This window comes from Physeter macrocephalus, chromosome 14 (genome assembly GCF_002837175.3).
Source record: "Physeter macrocephalus isolate SW-GA chromosome 14, ASM283717v5, whole genome shotgun sequence".
NCBI lineage: Eukaryota > Metazoa > Chordata > Mammalia > Artiodactyla > Physeteridae > Physeter > Physeter macrocephalus.
In genome coordinates, this window is record NC_041227.1 from 30,250,057 (window position 1) to 30,265,526 (window position 15,470).

The 15,470-nt window shown below is 40.7% G+C and overlaps 1 protein-coding gene across 3 annotated transcripts in view; it reads left to right on the plus strand.

Annotated features, from left to right (window-relative positions):
• Positions 1 to 8,174: 8,174 nt before the first annotated feature.
• SHLD1 (shieldin complex subunit 1) overlaps positions 8,175 to 15,470 on the plus strand; it is a 109,785-nt gene continuing 102,489 nt past the window's right edge. Inside the window, exons 1-2 of one of the 3 annotated variants that reach the window (XM_055090912.1) lie at positions 9,081 to 9,226; positions 13,148 to 13,766. Coding sequence is in view for 1 of the 3 variants with exons in the window: in XM_024123398.3 (XP_023979166.1) it covers positions 8,211 to 8,257 (47 nt within the window). In the remaining 2 variants the exon portion in view is untranslated. Of the gene's footprint in view, positions 8,258 to 9,080; positions 9,227 to 13,147; positions 13,767 to 15,470 lie in introns of those variants that run through there. The other 2 variants (XM_024123398.3, XM_028498209.2) reach the window with 2 other exon arrangements.

Consider the following 15,470-nt stretch of genomic DNA (forward strand, 5'->3'; position numbering starts at 1 on the left):
CAGCACAAGAGTTCTGGAACACCACCCTGTTACCTCACCACCAACTAATCAGAAGAAAGTCACACGCCTATAGCCCTCACCCCAAATTTTTTCTTTAAAAACTTCCCCCCAAACCACTGGGGAGTTTGGGTCTTTTGAGCACAAGCAGCCCATACCTCTCACTTGGCCCTTGCAGTAAACCTCTCTCTGCTCTGAACTCTGACGTTTCAGTTGGTTTGGCCCCACCGTGCGTTGGGCACATGTACCTGGGTTGACAACAGTTTCAACATGAAATTTTGTGATCCATTAATGTGAGTGTATTTTACTTTTTACTGGAAGAGGGAAAATGACTGAAATGCTTTTAGGTGTCATGGGGAATGCTATCTTCAGCTAAGGATGAGACATGCAGGCCTGAGGACACCACAATCTGCACAGGTCTCTGAATTGCACCCCACGGGTTTCCTCTAGGTCATGGTGTTGGGAGGAAGCAGAAGGTCGGTAATTTGGTGAGTAAGAAAGTGGATTTACCTTATCTCCTTATTTCAGAAGGTCATTGTCAAAGAAAATGACAAGCAAAATAATTGGAGACCCAAAAGTGACTGATAAAGCCAGCCAAAGCCAGTAGTTCTTTGCAAGGTCCACCAAAGCCAGCCAAAGCCAGTAGTTCTTTGCAAGGTCCACCAAGTCTGCTGCATACTTGCTCACATCTGGGCATTGAGACTTATTGTTGAGAATATCACTCAAAGGTATATGTCAAAAAGACAAGTGGATATTTAATTTTTTTTTTTTTTGGCCACCCTACGTGGCTTGTGGGATATTAGTTCCCTGAAACAGGGCCCCTTGCAGTGGAAGCATGGAGTCTTTATTTTTGTGTTTTTAAAATATTTATTTATTTATTTATGGCTGCTTTGGGTCTTCGTTGCTGTGCGCATGTTTTCTCTAGATGCAGCGAGCAGGGGCTACTCTTTGTTGTGGTGTGCAGGTTTCTTATCGCAGTGGCTTCTCTTGTTGCAGAGCCCGGGCTCTAGGCACATGGGCTTCAGTAGTTGTGGCACACAGGCTCTAGAGCACAGGCTCAGTAGTTGTGACACATGGGCTTAGTTGCTCCAAAGCATGTGGGATCTTCCTGGACCAAGGATCAAATCTGTGTCCCCTGCATTGGCAGGTGGATTCTTAACACTATGCCACCAGGGAAGTACCCAGAGTCTTAACCACTGGACCACCAGGGAAGTCCCAACAAGTGGATAATTTAAAAAGAAAAAAAAAAGAGTGATTTCTGTATCTTTGATGGTGAGGCATTTCTACTTTTTTTTAAAACATGCTTTTTCCTACATTTTTCTTTTTTTCTCAGAAAAAAATCCTATTGTATCTGTATAAAGTCAGTACAACTAGCTGAAAAACAGTTAAATAATCTTTATGTCTGGCTTACAGAGTACCAAATAATTGGGTGGAATTAAAAAAAGAAGGGCTATTTTGTGGAAAGAAATATATATTTTTTAATTCAACAAACATTTATTAATGTCTACTATTGCAAAATAATTTTGTTAGGAGTTGTGGGGTTTTTGAAAATAGAAAATCATAGTCTTGGGACTTCCTTGGCGGGCCAGTGGTTAAGACTCTGCACTTTCACAGCACGGGGCACAGATTTGATCCCTGGTAAGGGAACTAAGATCTCACATGCCATTTGGTGTGGCCAAAAAGTTTTTTAAAAAGGAAAAAGGAAATCATAGTCTCCACTCACTATCTAGTTATTTATATTCTTTTCTATTTTCTAAACCTTTTCAGGGAATAATTTAGAAGAATACCAATCAATTAGGAGCAGATTATTTTATATTTTATGGTAAGCACAATTCTCTGCATGGTCTCTCCTTATTTCAGAAGGTCACTGTCAAAGATAATAAAAAAATCATTTGGAGACGATCAAATGTATGCTTCTCAGACATGTTTAAACACACCGTGTTGGGTCAGCCTCCAGGGTGGCCTCAGATGATCCTTGCCTTCAGCAGTCTTCAAACCCTCGTGTAGTTCTCCTCCCACAATGAATCAGACCATAAGTGACAACAGAATACAGTGGAAGGGACAGTGTGTGACTTCACAGGCTAGGCCTTTAAAGAGGCGGCAGCTTTATCTTGGTCTCTTGGATTGTGTACTCTAGGGCAGGGACCAGCAAATTAGGTTTTATGGACAAAATCCAGCCTGCAGAATGTTTTTGTATAAGCTGTGAGCTAAGATTGGTTTTTATATTCTTAAAATATAGTTAAAAAAAGAAGAATTTATGACAGAATCTGGAGGTGGCCCACAAGGTTTAAAATATTTACTATCTAGTCCTTTACAGAAAAAGTTTGCTACCCTTGCTTTGAGGAATCCAGGCACCTTGCTGTGAGCACACCTCTTATAGCTCTGTGAAGAGGCCAGCATGGACGCGACTGCATCTAACCATGCCACAGCCAAAAAACTGGCCCACAGAAACCGTAAGGGATAATAAGCCTCTGTAGGGGAGGAAGACATTTTCCTCTATCCTTCTAGATTCTTCTGGCTGGTCTAGAATTAAACTGACCTGAGACAGAATAGCAGGAGAAAATTAAATACAAGTTTAATAACATGTGTACATGGGAGAGACCCAGGAAAACTGAGTAACTCACCAAAATGGCCCAAACTCTCACCTTAAAGACTACCTTCAGCTAAAGACAAGAGAGGATGTTGAGGGTGGGGCCAGTCAGTTATGGGCACAGGAAAACCACGGTAAACAAGGGAAAGGTTGTTATGCAGATTTAAGTCAGTGCCTTCTCCGTTGATAAGAGTTTCTAGAGATTTGGTCGTTCTCCTCTTCCTGTTACATCAAGGGAGACACTGGCATTGCTCAAATCATTAATTTGGGAGAAAAGTGAATTTAGAATTGTTGGCCATCAGCTAGTCAATTACTCCATCAAGCAGTTTTTTTTTTTTTTAATAGTCCTGGAAAGGATTTAGAGATGGGAAAATTAAGGCTCACAGAGGTTAAATGGCTACACTCATAGAATTGGTTAGTAAGAGAGCTAGGATTGAAGCTCAGTCTCCTGACAGCACATTCAGGTGCCTGTTGCTCCACGGTTGAGTGTAGACAGTCCATGGTGGCTCTGGGCTGTTGGTCAGACATATCTGTCTCCATCATCATGAAATCGTACGTTATTTGTTAAGTTCTCATAAGGTCGAGGTGCTAGGAATAGATGTTTTTCACCAGTATCATGGAATGTCCAACAAGCAGTATTTTAAAAGTCTTTACTATTTGCCTAGTATTCTGCTAGCACTGATTTTTAGATCTTAAGGTCCAAGCTTGTGTTCATTATAATGAGTGCGACACTGTCCAGCGCTGGGTATTCATTGGTAAATAAAACCCACACCTCCACCCTTATGGATCTTCCAGTCTGGTCAGGGAATATCTATCTGATATTCTTTCCTTTGTTATCAACTTATTGCTTAATTATGGCTTTATAATATTGCATGACTGAACAACAATAAGATGCCTTGAAATTCACCAGTTACCTAACCCTTGAAGTAAGTTTTCCTTTCTTCTTTCTTAAAGGTAAATCCCCAGATGGAAGAGCAATTAGATCAAGGTTCAGAATGACTAAGAGAGATAAGGTCATTGCAAACAACATTATTCTACTTCGAAAGAGCTATTTTGGTCTTTCACCTAAAATGGCTTCTTTCTGCTGAAATAGATTTGGCTAAAGTAGCTTGCTTAGCTGATGGCAGAAAAATCAACTATGAAATATAAGAGTTTCATAAAACTGTGACATTACTCATATACAGTCATTATACAATCAATGGCAAAACAGCATTGCCTTTTGGCCCTTTTGGAATGCAATAAACTGTTTTGCCGTCTCTGCAGATTATAGGTCCCAATTATTAACTATTTTGTTTTGATGATGACTTCAATTAGTTTTCATTTCTTGTGCACAGACCAAGTGAAAGTGGTATTACCAGAAAGGATGGTCTGAGGTATGCTATACGGCAAAGAAAGTCACTCCAGTCTTCAGAAATTGCTCCAGGAAATTGCTCCCATCAGAAAGATAAAACTTATCACAGAAAGGCCACAGGAGAATAAATGAGAATTAGTTTATAAGCAAACAAACTTGTTTTTCAGGGAAAGAGTGACAGTGGCAAAAGGCTCCAAGGGTTGTTTCACTGATAACAGGTCAGGAAGAAGTCACGTTTTTTACACTTCTTGGAGGATGTAAGGGTTGAGTGGGGTGGGGTGGGGTGGGGAATGGAGGAGACCTGGGAAGAGATTTATTTATTCCTGCATATAACAGAAATTTCTTGACTACTTACATGTGAGTCATTAGGCGGGGCTCTAGACTACAAGTATGAAATAGACATCGTACTTGCCCTCAAGGCACTTACAGTCTAGTGGGGGAAACCGAAAAGGCAAAGGAGTTTAGGATAATCAGGAGGAGTGTGAGCTTTCCTGGGATGGACAACTAACTCATATTTGACAAGTCAGAGGTTTCCTGGAAGAATTCCCTAAAGCTGAGATCAGAAGCATGGGAGAGACAGAAGAAGAGGAGAGGAGAGTGTTCCTAAGGAGGAAATTGTATGGGTAAGAAGCTCAGAGGCGAGAGAGAGCAAGTGTGGAGTATTTAATGAAAAGAAAATGGTGCATAGGTGGAGGGTTGGGGGATAGTGATGGGAGATAAGGAGTAGGGGTCCTCTAAGCCTGGTTAAGAGTTTCAGGGAATTTCCTGGTGGTCCAGTGGTTAGGACTCCACCGTTCCATTGCAGGAGGCCTGCGTTCAACCCCTAGTTAGGGAACTATGATCCCGCATGCAACACTGCGTGGCCTCCCAAAAGAATATTTTTTTTTTTTTTTTTTTTTTGTGGTATGCGGGCCTTCCTCTGCTGCGGCCTCTCCCGTTGCGGAGCACAGGCTCCGGACGCGCAGGCTCAGCGGCCATGGCTCACGGGCCCAGCCGCTCCGCGGCACGTGGGATCCTCCCAGACCGGGGCGCGAACCCGGTTCCCCTGCATCGGCAGGCGGACGCGCAACCACTGCGCCACCAGGGAAGCCCCCCAAAAGAATATTTTAAAAAATAAAAAATAATTGAAAAAAAAAAGAAGTTTGAGTTTCAGCCTGGGGGAGGGCAAGAGAGTGGTTTGAGTACTCCTCATTTAATAAAGAAAACTCTGGGGAGTTCCCTTGTGGTCCAGTGGTTAAGGCTCAGCACTGAGCGGTGAGACCAAAAAAAAAAAAAGAAAAAAAAAAAAGAAGAGAAAGAGAACTCAGGCTTCAGGGGGAGATGGAAAGCTTTTGTCATCTAGGTGGTGAATAATGGTGAGCTGTATTCAGAAAGTTGCAGTGAGGATGGAGAGAATTAAGATCTAGTCAGTAGATCTTTAAGAGAAAGAGTCTGTAAGATGCTTTGATTACTGATGGATATGGGACATGCTGACAAAGGAGGAGAAAAAGTTTCTGTCTTTGGCAACTAAACGGCCTGACTCACTGAGACAGGAGATTTGGGGTGGAGGAGAGTGTAAGCAGATAGGGTAGGGGTTCCGCAGAGAACCAGTCATGGCTTTCTTGACATAAGAGAAGCCATTTTTGGCCTAAGCCAATTTTGTGACCTAAGCCTGGGCACAGTGCTTGCCCTTGAACGAGTCTCAGTAATTAATGATCTTAAGGGAACAAAAGAATGCAGGAACAAATGACTATTATCAGGCAAGAGAAGTAACAATAACAAAGATAATAAATCTGTTGTATAGACTCCCAGTTCTGTTTCAATGGTAAAAATTGGCCTGAAGCAATTGCTTGAGCTGTTTTGCAGAATTTAACCACTGCTCCCACCAGCACTCAACCACCAGATCAAGTGGAACTTAAGGAATGAAGATATTGACATTTACTGACCTTCATGACTTCAGTCAATGAAAGCTTGGACTCTGTCAACCTTTGCCCCAATTCTATGCTAATTATCCTCTGCTCAGACCCCTCCATGAATATGCATGTATGCTTAGCTTAAAAATTCCCCAATTATGCTGTTCGGGGAGACACTGTTTTGGGAAGACACTGCTTTGGGAAAGATCCTGATGTTTTTCTTACTTGCGGCAAATGATAAACACTTCTTTCTTACAGTTTTTGGCTGGGTTGGGTCTTTTGGCTCCACACCCACCAAGAGGAGAACCCAGTTTTCAGGCAACAGGAGCAGGTTGATTGGGAGGTGGCAGAGGTGGAGATAAAGGCACTGGAGGATATGTTAACTTGAATCTCAGGAGGAGACTGGCTTAGAGGTTTGGGAATCATCTGCATGGGAGGGAAAAGAGAAGACGATTTAAGAACACTGAGAGAGGTCCACATTGAAGAGAAAGAGTTTGTAAAGGTGATTTAGATGATTGAGAGGCGAAAGAGAAACATTAGAAAAAGGTGGTATCAGGGGAACTCAGGGACAAGGGCTTTCCAGACGAAGGGAGTGATCAGCACTGTTCAATGCCATTGAGAACCAGGTGGTAGCATCAGACAAACTCACAATGAGAGACATTCTACAACATAACTGACCTGTACTCTTCAAAAATGTCAACGTCAAGAATACAAAGACAGAAACGGAGGTTAAAGGAGACTAAAGAGACATGAAAACTGAGAATGCAATGATTTTCTTTTGTTTTATATATATATATATATATATATTTATTTATTTATTTAATATTTATTTATTTGGGTGAGCCACAGGATCTTCATTGAAGCATGCGGGATCCTTTGGTTGCGGCATGCGGGTTCTAGTTCCCTGACCAGGGATTGAACCTGGGCCCCCTACATTGGGAGCACAGAGTCTTAACCACTGGACCACCAGGGAAGTCATGTAGCAAGTCATAATTTTTTTTTTGGCCTCACCTCACAGAATGTGGGATCTTAGTTCCCCAGCAAGTTGTTATTTTTAAAGTCAGTTTTAATGGTTGCATAATCAGATAATTAATTTCATTCAATTATATTTGAGTTTGTCATTCCTAAAACGGACAGGAAAATAACTTAATGTCATTCCAGGCTTTCTCTAATCACAATCTATCATGCTACTTTGGAAGAGTGGTTTTTGTGAGATACACATGGAAAAGAGTGAAAATCAAAATTATAAACTGATTGGGACTTCCCTGGTGGTCCAGTGGCTAAGTCTCTGCACTCCCAATGCAGGCGACCTGGGTTTGATCCCTGGTCGGGGAACTAGATCCCACATGCTGCAACTAAGATCCTGTGAAGCAAATAAATAAATATTATTTTTAAAATTATATGCTGATTATCAAAGCACAAAGCTGGAAGCAAAAGTGAAATTTACAGTCACCTTGTTAGGTTTGTCTAAATATGAAGGAGAGTTCACAATTAGTTTTACTCTAATTGTATCTTTAAGTTTCTCTTCAAAGACTTCCCTGGTGGCACAGTGGTTAAGAATCCATCTGCCAATGCAGGGGACACAGGTTCAAGCCCTGGTCCAGGAAGATCCCACATGCTGTGGAGCAACAAAGCCCATGTGCCACAACTACTGAAGCCCGCACTCCTAAAGCCCGTGATCTGCAGCAAGAGAAGCCACCGCAGTGAGAAGCCCACACACTGCAACAAAGAGTAGCCCCCGCTCACTGCAACTTACTAGAGAAAGACCACGTACAGCAACGAAGACCTAAAGCAGCCAAAAATAAATAAATAAATAAATTTATTAAAAGAAAATTTTTGCCTTCAAAAGGTCACTACATCAGTCAGCTTACTTTCCATAAGTTCAAAGTATCTGGCAGGTAGTTGGCCAAACCTCAGCTAGTGTAGGACTCCTGATTTATGGGGTTCTATCCCAATGTAGGCATCTATAGGAGGCTGTGAGTGCACAGGACATTTTCAAGAAGATGATGAAATGGAACAATAACCCTCATCTCTTTCGCGTGGTCCTGCAGTTCTGGCAGTTACGTACAGCTACCTGAATGCAAATGTTGAAATATTAACATTCTCTTGGTTAATTTCACTCTACTTTTATGTTTTTTTAAATGTAGACGTTCAAGTTTTTAAACGTTTAAAATATTTCTCCTGTTCCCTTTAGTGTCCACCAAGCACATTTATCAATAAACCTCTAGAAATTGCCCGAACTAGCCATTTGTGGAAAGCAGTGTTGGCGGGGCCAATGCCCTCAGTCAAGATGGCCGTAACTGCCTTCCCTTGTTCTTTCCTGACCTCAGCAAAGATGGTTCCTGCGACTTCCTTTCGAACTCTGCTTTTCCGGTAACAAATGTGGAGCCACCGCTTCCGGTTTGAGGCGGCTGCTGTTGCAGGGCGGTGAGTGTAATCGGGGCCTGGCGACTTTTCTGGGCCAGTTTTCTCTGCGGACTCACGAGTGGATCGGATTGGGGGAAGGGAGGGGGTCTCCGCAAGGCATCAGGCCGTTCTCTCCTAATTGGGAAGTTACGGCTGCTTTCCCTGGCCTGCTCCCAAACCCCTCCTCCCCCACCACGGGAGGCCTCTGCAGCGAACGCCTTGGGGAAGCCCCAGAATTTGCGTGCAGTGTGTCTAAATGAGCTTCGATTCTTCTTTTTTTTAAAAACAACTTTCTTGAGACATAATTGACATATTATAAAAATTTCCCATTTAAAGTGTAAAATTCAGTGGTTTTTCATATATCCCCAGAATTGTGCATCCATCACCACAATTTAATTTTAGAATATTTTCATCATCTCGAAGAAAAACCTTGTACCCATTAGCGGTCACTCTCTATTCACTATGGCCTTCCAGTCCTAGGCAATTGCTAGTCTACTTTTTTGTCTCTATAGATTTGTCAATTTGCATATTTGATATAAATAGCAGCATACAGTATGTGGTCTTTCTTGGCTAGCTTCTTTCACTAAGTATAATGTTTTAAAAGTTCTTGTTGTAGCATGTATCGGAACTTAATTCCTTTATTGCAGAAAAATATTCCTTGTATTCATATACCACATTTTGTTCATCCATTCATCAGTTGATGGACATTTGGATTGTTTCCAGTTTTTGGCTCTTATGAATAAAGCTGCTGTGAACATCTGTGTACAGTTTGTGTGGACACATGTTTTTATTTTGAGCACATATACCTACTAGTGGGATCGCCTGATCCAAGTGTAACTCTAACCATTTGAGGAACTGCTAAACTGTTTTCCAAAGTACCTGAGCCATTTTACGTACTTGTATGTGGATATCCAGCTGTCTTAGCATTGAAAAGACTGTCCTTGCCCTGCGGAATTGTCTTGGCATCCTGGGGAACTTCAGTCGATAACTGTAAGATTTTACTTCTGGACTCTCAATTTTATTCCACTGACTGACTTTATTCCAATACTACACAGTCTTGATTACTGCAGCTTGTAATTGGTTTTGAAATCAGAAAGTATGAGTACTCCAAATTTGTGTTCTTTGTTTTCAAGATTGGTTTGGCTTTATGGGCCCCTTGCATTTCCATATGTACTTTTAAACAGTTTTGTCAATGTCTGCAAATTAAAAAAAAAAAACAACTGAGATTTTGTAAGAACTGTATTGATCCGTACATCAATTTGGGCAATATTGCCATTTTAAAATAGTAAATGTTCAAGTCCATGAACATAGGATGTCTTGCCATTCATTTAAAGCTTTAGTTTCTTTCAACATTTTAAAATAGTTCTCAGTGTACATGACTTACATATTTTTAATTATGTGTACCTATTTTATTCTTTTTGATGCTATTGTAAATGAAATTACATTCTTTTAAAAAAATTTATATATTTTATTTATTTTTGGCTGTGTTGGGTCTTAATTGCTGCACTGGGCTTTCTCTAGTTGCAGCGAGCGAGGGCTACTCTTCGTTGCAGTGCGCGGGCTTCTCACTGCCGTACCTTCTCTTGTTGCGGAACCTGGGCTCTAAGCACGTGGGCTTCAGTAGTTGCAGCACGTGAGCTCTGAAATTGTGGCTTGCGGGCTGTAGAGCGCAAGCGCGGTAGTTGGGGTGCATGGGCTTAGTTACTCTGGAGCATGTGGGATCTTCCAGACCAGGGCTTGAACCCCATGTTCCCTGCATTGGCAGGCAGATTCTTAACCACTGTGCCACCAAGCAAGTCCAAAATTATATTCTTAATTTCATTTTTAGGTTGTTTATTGCTAGTGTATATAAATACAAATGATTTTTCTGTATTGATCTTGTATCTTGCAACCTTGTTTAACTTTAAATATTCTAGTAGTTTTTTTTAAGTGGATTCATTGGGACTTTCTATACACAAGATCATGTCTTCTGCTAATAGAAATAGTTTTACTTCTCTCTTTCCAATCTGGAAGCCTTTTATTTCATTTTCTTGCCTAATTGTGCAGCTAAAGGTTTTAGCTCCAATACAATGTTGTATAGAAGTGATGAGAGCAGTTAATATTAAATTGTTCCTGAGCTTAAGGGGAAAGCATTCAGTCTTTCACCATGAAGTACGATGCTAGCTATGGGTTTTTCAAAAATGCCCTTTATCAGATTGAGGAACTTCCCTTCTATTCCGAGTTTGTTGAGTGTTTTGATCATGAATGGGTATTTGACTTTTTCAGACGATTGTGTGTGTGTGTGTGTGTGTGTGTGTGTGTGTGTGTTGTATCTGTTGTGGTTTCTGTCCCTTATCCTAATATAGTGTATTACATTGATTGATTTTCAGATGTTAAGGCAACTTTGCATTTCTGGGATAAGTTCTGCTTGGTCAGGGAGTGTAATCCTTTTTATATGTTGCTCGGTTCATTTTGCTAGTATTCTGTCAAGGATTTTTGTGTCTGTATTCATAATACTGGTCTATAGTTTTCTTGTGATGTCTCTGTCTAGTTTTGGTGTGAGGATAACAGTGGGCTCATTGAGTAAACTGGGAAGTGTTCCTTCTTCCATTTTTTAGAATAGTTATCCACAAGAGGGAAGGACAGGTGCAGCAGGAAGAAGCAAGGCTTATTGGAAAACCTGATGGAAAGAAAGCAGTGCGGTCAGAGGTTGGGGGAACTAGGCTAGAAGTTTCTGGGTGGTAATTAATGTTTCAGAGGAGGAAAGAAGAGGAGAAAGCCTTGGGATAATCCTTGAGGAAGTCCAATGGGAGATGGAAGATGAGCCACAGAGCAGGCAGGAAGGAACAGGCAGAGATGGGATGTCAGCTGGGTGAGTGGCTTCCTGAAAAGTAAAGAAAGAATGTCAGAAGAAGGAATTTCTAGAAGTTATGATGGAGTGATTGAGTTGGTGGAGATGAGAAAATGAGCCAATTCTAGACTCTTGAGAAGTCTGTGGAAGTGAGAGGAGATTGGCTGAGGAAGGCAGGTGTCAAAGGTTTTCTTTTTGCTTTTCTTTCTTGACAATTTTCATATTGATATAATTTTATACCTTCAAAAAATTGCAATACTAGTACAAGGAACTCCTAAATAACATTTTCCAGATTCATCAGTTGTCTACACTTGCCCCATTTACTTTATCATTCTCTCTCTCTCTCATATATATATATATATATATATATATATATACTGCAGACATCATGTCTCCCTAACACTAAATATTTGAGTGGTATTTCCAAAGAATAAGGATATTCTTTTACACACCAGGTTTTATTGAAAATGGGAGTGATATGGGCCTGTTGAAAAGCGTAAGTGAAGGTCCAGTGGAACAGAAGCCAGAGAAGGGATTATCGTCTCCGAAGGCTTCTGGAAAGGTCCAGAGAGTGGAATCTAAAGCCCAGGTGGAGTGGTTGGCCTTTGCCACACAAGGGACAGCTCCCTGTTTTACGGAGAGGTAAAGCAGCATGCTGACGTGGGAGCCTTTGTTATGTTGATAGAGCTGAAGAAGTTCCTCTCTGCTGGCTTCTGTTTCCCTTGTCAATTAGGAAGTGAGATGATATGCTGAAAAGAGGAGGAAGGTGTGTGAGTGATGGAGAGGGTCTGAGTTGAAGAAGAGTGGAGAAAATATGAAAGAATCAAGGAGGGGGTTGAGAGGAAGTTATGAGATAAACATCTCAGGATTCATTTAGCCATATAGCCCATTCCAGGTGGGTGCTCAGACACTTAGAGTGAGCCAGTCTGCCCTGACCTGCTTGATGACTGTCATCTCCAGCACACGGAAAATAGGGAGATAGTTGAGGTTGTCTAGGCTGAATTTTGCCAAAGGAGTGTGATGAAAAGACAGAATGGGCAGGGCAGGGAAGTTCAGGGTATTAACAAAACTGTGAACCATAGAATCTACTGGAAAAGAATGAAAGAAGCAAGGTGGCTATAGGATGGGAAGTAGAGGGGCAAATGGGCTGGTGGTTGGCTGGGAAGAGAGGAGCCTGTGATTTGTTTTTTAATTATTACTGTTTTACTTATTGGAGCTAGCCATCATGAGCACAGAGACTGTACTAAGTATTTTACATGCATTAATTTTATATAATCCTTATGACAACCCCATGAGGTAAGCATAGTAATCAAGCCATTTTTATAGACGATTAAATTGAGGTTGAGTGACTTGCCCAAAGTGACAGCTAAAAAGTGAGAGCAGTCTCTCCAACTCCAGAGCCCCTGCACATCTCTGGACATTTTTGCAGAGCTTCTTAGCTGTGTTCCTTGCTTCACATTTACCCTCCTCTCATTTGTGTTTCACTCAGCTGACAGAGTGAGCCTTTGAAGATGCAAATTGATTATATCATACACATCACCTCAGAAGCTTTCATTATATCAATTTTTAAATGGAAATATGTATAAAAATAAGTGAATTGAATGAATAGAGAGTTGGATAGCTGGTTATCTGATAAAGAAAATGATAGTAAAATGTTAATTATGAAATCTAGGAAAAGGCCATATGTGACAAGCCCACAGCTAAGATTAGGAACAAGACAGTGATGCCTACTTTTGCCACTTCTATTTAACATAGTACTGGAAGTCCTAGCCAGAGCAGTTAGGCAAGAAAAAGAAGTAAAAGGCATCTCTGTTGGAAAGGAAGAAGTAAAACTGTCACTGTTTGAAGATGACATGATATTATATATGGAAAACCCTAAAGACTCCATCAACAAACTGTTAGAACTAATAAACAAATTCAGCAAAGTTGCAAGATACAAAATCAACACACAAAAGTCGGTTGCATAATGAACTATCAGAGAGAGAAATTAAGAATACAGTCCCATTTACAATTGCATCAAAAATAATAAAATACCTAGGAATAAGGTTTTTTCTTTTTAAAAGTTTTTTGTTTTTACCTAGGAATAAATTTAACCAAGAAGGTGAAAGACCTGCACAGTGAAAACTACAAGGCATTAATGAAAGAAATTGAAGAAGACACAAATAAATGGAAAGATATTCTGTGCTCATGGATTGGAAGAATTAATATTACAATGTCCATGCTACCCTAAACAATATACAGATTCAATGCAATACCTATCAGAATCCCAATGACATTTTTCACAGTAATAAAACAAACAAAAAAAAATACAAAAATTTTGGAACTATGAAAGATTCTGGATAGCCACAGCAATCTTGAGAAAGAATAAAGCTGCAGGCATCATGTGCCCTTATTTCAAACTATATTACAAAGCTATAATAATTAAAACAGTATGGTATTGACATAAAAACAGACGCATAAATCAGTGGAACAGAATAGAGAGCTCAGAAATAAACCTATGCATATATTAATTAATTTATGAGAAAGGAGACAAGAATGTCCAATGGGGAAAGGACAGTCTCTTCAATAAATAGTGCTAGGAAAATTGACAGCACATGCAAAAGAATGAAATTGGATCACCATACACAAAAATTAACTCAAAATGGATTAAAGACTTGAGCTTGAGACCTAAAACTGTAAAAATCCTAGAAGAAAATAGAGGTGATAAAGTCCTTGACATACATCTTTTATTTATTTATTTATTTATTTATTTATGGCTGCTTTGGGTCTTCGTTGCTTCCTGCGGGCTTTCTCTAGTTGTGGTGAGTGGGGGCTACTCTTCATTGCGGTGCACCAGCTTCTCTTTGCGGTGGCTTCTCGTTGCGGAGCACGGGTTCTAGGTGCAGGGGCTTCAGTAGTTGTGGCTCGCAGGCTCTACGGCGCAGGCTCAATAGTTGTGGCACACGGGGCTTAGTTGCTCTGTGGCATGTGGGATCGTCCCAGACCAGGGCTTGAACCCGTGTCCCCTGTGTTGGCAGGTGGATTCTTAACCACTGTGCCACCAGGGAAGTCCCTTTGACATAGGTCTTGATGATGATTTTTTGAATCTGACTCGAAAACCAAAAGCAACAAAAGCAAAAATAAACAGGTGGGACTATATTAAACTAAAAATCTTTTGCACAGCAAAGGAAACCATCAACAAATGAAAAGGCAACCTACTGAATGGGAGAAAGTATTTGCAAATCATATATCTGATAAGGGGCTAATATCTAAAATATATAAAGAACCCATACAACTCAATAGCAAAAAAACAATCAATCCAATTAAAAAATGGGTAGAAGGTGTGAATAGACATTTTTCCCAAGAAATATGGATGGCCAACAGATACATGAAAAGATGCTCTATATCATTAATCATCAGGGAAATGCAAATCAGAACCACAATGAGATATCACCTCACACCTGTCAGAATGGCTAATATCAAAAAGACTGGTGGTCCAGTGGTTAAGACTCTGCGCTTCCAACGCAGCGGTGCAGGTTCGATCCCTGGTCAGGGAACTAGGATCCCACAGACTGCAGGGCGTGGCCAATAAATAAATAAATAAATAAATAGAGACTAGAAATAACAAGTGTTGGCATAGATGTAGAGAAAACCTCATGGCAATGTAAATTGGTGCCACTATAGAAAAGTATGGAGGTTCCTCAAAAAATTAAAAATAGAATTACCATATGATCCAGGAATTCCAATTTTGAGTATTTATCCAAAGAAAACAAGAACACTAATTAGAAAAGATATATGCACCCCAATGTTCATTGCAGCATTATTTATAATAGCCAAGATACAAAAACAACCTAAGGGTCCATTGATGGATGAGTGAATAAGGAAGATGTGATATATATGTACAATGGAATATTATTCAGCCATAAAAAAGAATGAAATCTTGCTATTTGCAACAACATGAATGGCCCTGAGAGCATTATAAGTGAAATGAGTCAGAGAAATACAAATACTTTATATTAAGCTTATAGATACAGAGAGCAGATTAGTGCTTGTCAAAAGTGGCGGGAGGAGAGTGGTGGAAGAAATGGGTCAACTGTTTTTGGTTTTGTTTTGGTGTTTAAGTAAATTGAGTAAGAATAAAGAAATCTAGGCAGTAGCTATATGGATGGTCATTGTATTAAATTCTTTCCACTATCCTTTGTTTGAAATTTTTCATGTAAAATATTGGGAGGGGGCTTCCCTGGTGGCGCAGTGGTTGAGAGTCTGCCTGCCGATGCAGGGGACACGGGTTCGTGCCCCGGTCCGGGAAGATCCCACATGCCGCGGAGGGGCTGGGCCCGTGAGCCATGGCCGCTGAGCCTGTGCGTCCGGAGCCTGTGCTCCGCAACGGGAGAGGCCACAACAGTGAGAGGCCCACGTACCGAA